Consider the following 2,123-nt stretch of genomic DNA (forward strand, 5'->3'; position numbering starts at 1 on the left):
CTAAATCATTGCATATTTCTTAAAAGTCAAATTTACTTGTGCTATGGTATATCAGATCAAGAATCACAGATAATGGAACACAATATTGGGTTTCACTTTACAAGATCAAGGAGAAATACTGCACCTACCCTATCGAACTTAGTCTTCAACTATAACAATTTTAAGCCTTTAATCTCATTCTGTTATTCTAAATATATTGAAGTACACCCAATCCATGAATTGTCATCTTATTAAGAGAACACATCTCATATATCATAGTAAAATTCTTTTAAATGATATAACAAAACTTAATGAAACAATAACTTAGAAACTTTGAATACCAACATTTGACCAAATTAAACCGCTTTATTTATAAGTTAAAATCTTGATTATTAGATCCTATGTCATGTAACTATCACTTCAACACTACCGAAACAGTTATACCTCAATTCCCGAACAGAAAAGAACAGCAACTTTCAGTTTCACACAGCTATTGTGAAACTTCTTCTCCCTCTACCAACACCTAACTTAGTAGAAAATAATTAGAAGTTAAAAGCAGAGAATTATGAAGAGAAACTGACCCAATATGATACCCAAATATAAAATTGGACATGGAAGCAACGAGAACATGAGGAAAAGCAGGCAACCACCCGTAATCAAATCCCCCGCCGCCACCCCTTTTATTATCAGATGAAGAAAGCTTTCTACCTTCATCTGCAGCATTAGTATTTTGAAGCTCAGCAAACAGATACAATATAATAATCTCACAGGGGAAAGGAGAAAAAAAAGAAACAAAATTTCAAGACCTTCGGGAGTAGTTGCGGAATCCGGCAACTGATCCTTGAGGGCAGAAACTCTGAGTCTGGGTCTGGAATGACCAAACGAGCATTTGAGGGCACCATAATGAAGCTTTTGCGTTCTTTTTGCTTTAGGCAAGTAAAGGTTTGGAATGGAAACAGGAGCAGAAACGATCGCTGCTGAAACGGGCCACATTGGATATCGTCTAAACACCACAGCTTTTTTTTTTTTATTACCACCCGACCACACGTTCGAATTCTTCTCTTTTATTTTTTATTTTTTTGGTGACTACTGACTAGGTTGGATTCTTTCGTTCATGATCAATATACTGAAGGCTTGGTTCTAGGGATGTCAAAAATCCCCAGGAGGCGGGGATCTCCGCGGGACTACTTCGAATGGGGTTTCGTTAGTGGAAAATTTTTTCTGATAGGGATGGAGAGTAAAATTTGTCTGAGACAGGCGCGGAGACTCGAGTGAGGATCTCCGCTCCATCCCCGATAATTTTTCGAATGTTTAAAATTTCTTAAATAACCTTACTTTATTTTTAATATAGGTGGATTTTTTAGTAATTTTACCAATTAAAAAAATCCTAATCCTATTATTCAGTCTTCTCTACTCACTGTGTTGTATAATTTTGATTTTCTCTCCTTTTATGTATCTAAAGCAATTAGACATATAGGATTTATAATTTTAAAATAGTTAGGGTTTGATTTTGAAATAATTGCTTGATTTTCTCTCCTTCTATGTATCTAAAGCAATTATGATTTCTCTTGCTAAGTATGCTAACCATCAAAGAATACTTGATGTTAAAGACCATATCTTATTGCTTTTTTTTTAGAATGAAAGTTGTATTTTAAGATTTTATTTTATGGATTATAATTTGTTAAGTTTTTTATAAAAAAATTATTTTTTTAGTGTTTTTATTTTTATTACTAGAAATTTATCAAATACGCTAAAAAATAAAAGGGTCATGCTACACATCCATGTAATTTTGTATCCAAATCCATCTAAGTTGGCCCAACACAAAAAAACTTAATACTATTAAATGAAACGTGAAATACACGCGCCTAACACATACGAAACGACCGCTCTTGCCCAATGCTTCTTCTCTTCTTCTTCTTCTCTTCTCTCCCGCTCTTCTTTTTCTTCTTCTTCTTCTCACACTCGTTTACGCACGGAGCATCCTCTTCTTCTTCGCCTTCTTTTTCGCGTTCCTCCTCCTCCTCCTCATTCTCCTCCTTATTTTTTACGTTCCTTCTTCTTCACGTATTTTCTCCTTATCGTCATTCTTTTGTTGTTGTTACTACTGTATTTTTTTTGTCTTTTCCTCATTCTCTCTCGGGTGA

General features: G+C 34.5%; 1 protein-coding gene across 7 annotated transcripts in view; it reads right to left on the reverse strand.

The window, feature by feature from the left end:
- The window catches only part of LOC107643671 (probable plastidic glucose transporter 1), a 20,060-nt gene extending 18,952 nt beyond the window's left edge, over positions 1–1,108 (reverse strand). The window contains exons 1-2 of one of the 7 annotated variants that reach the window (XM_016347389.1): positions 786–1,108; positions 561–693 (exon numbers count right to left, since the gene is read on the reverse strand). In XM_016347389.1, coding sequence (XP_016202875.1) covers positions 561–693; positions 786–972 — 320 coding nt within the window. In that variant the 5' untranslated portion in view covers positions 973–1,108. Of the gene's footprint in view, positions 1–423; positions 533–560; positions 694–785 lie in introns of those variants that run through there. The other 6 variants (XM_021123970.1, XM_016347386.2, XM_021123969.1 and 3 more) reach the window with 6 other exon arrangements.

The sequence above is a fragment of the Arachis ipaensis genome, chromosome B05, assembly GCF_000816755.2.
Source record: "Arachis ipaensis cultivar K30076 chromosome B05, Araip1.1, whole genome shotgun sequence".
Classification (NCBI taxonomy): Eukaryota; Viridiplantae; Streptophyta; class Magnoliopsida; order Fabales; family Fabaceae; genus Arachis; species Arachis ipaensis.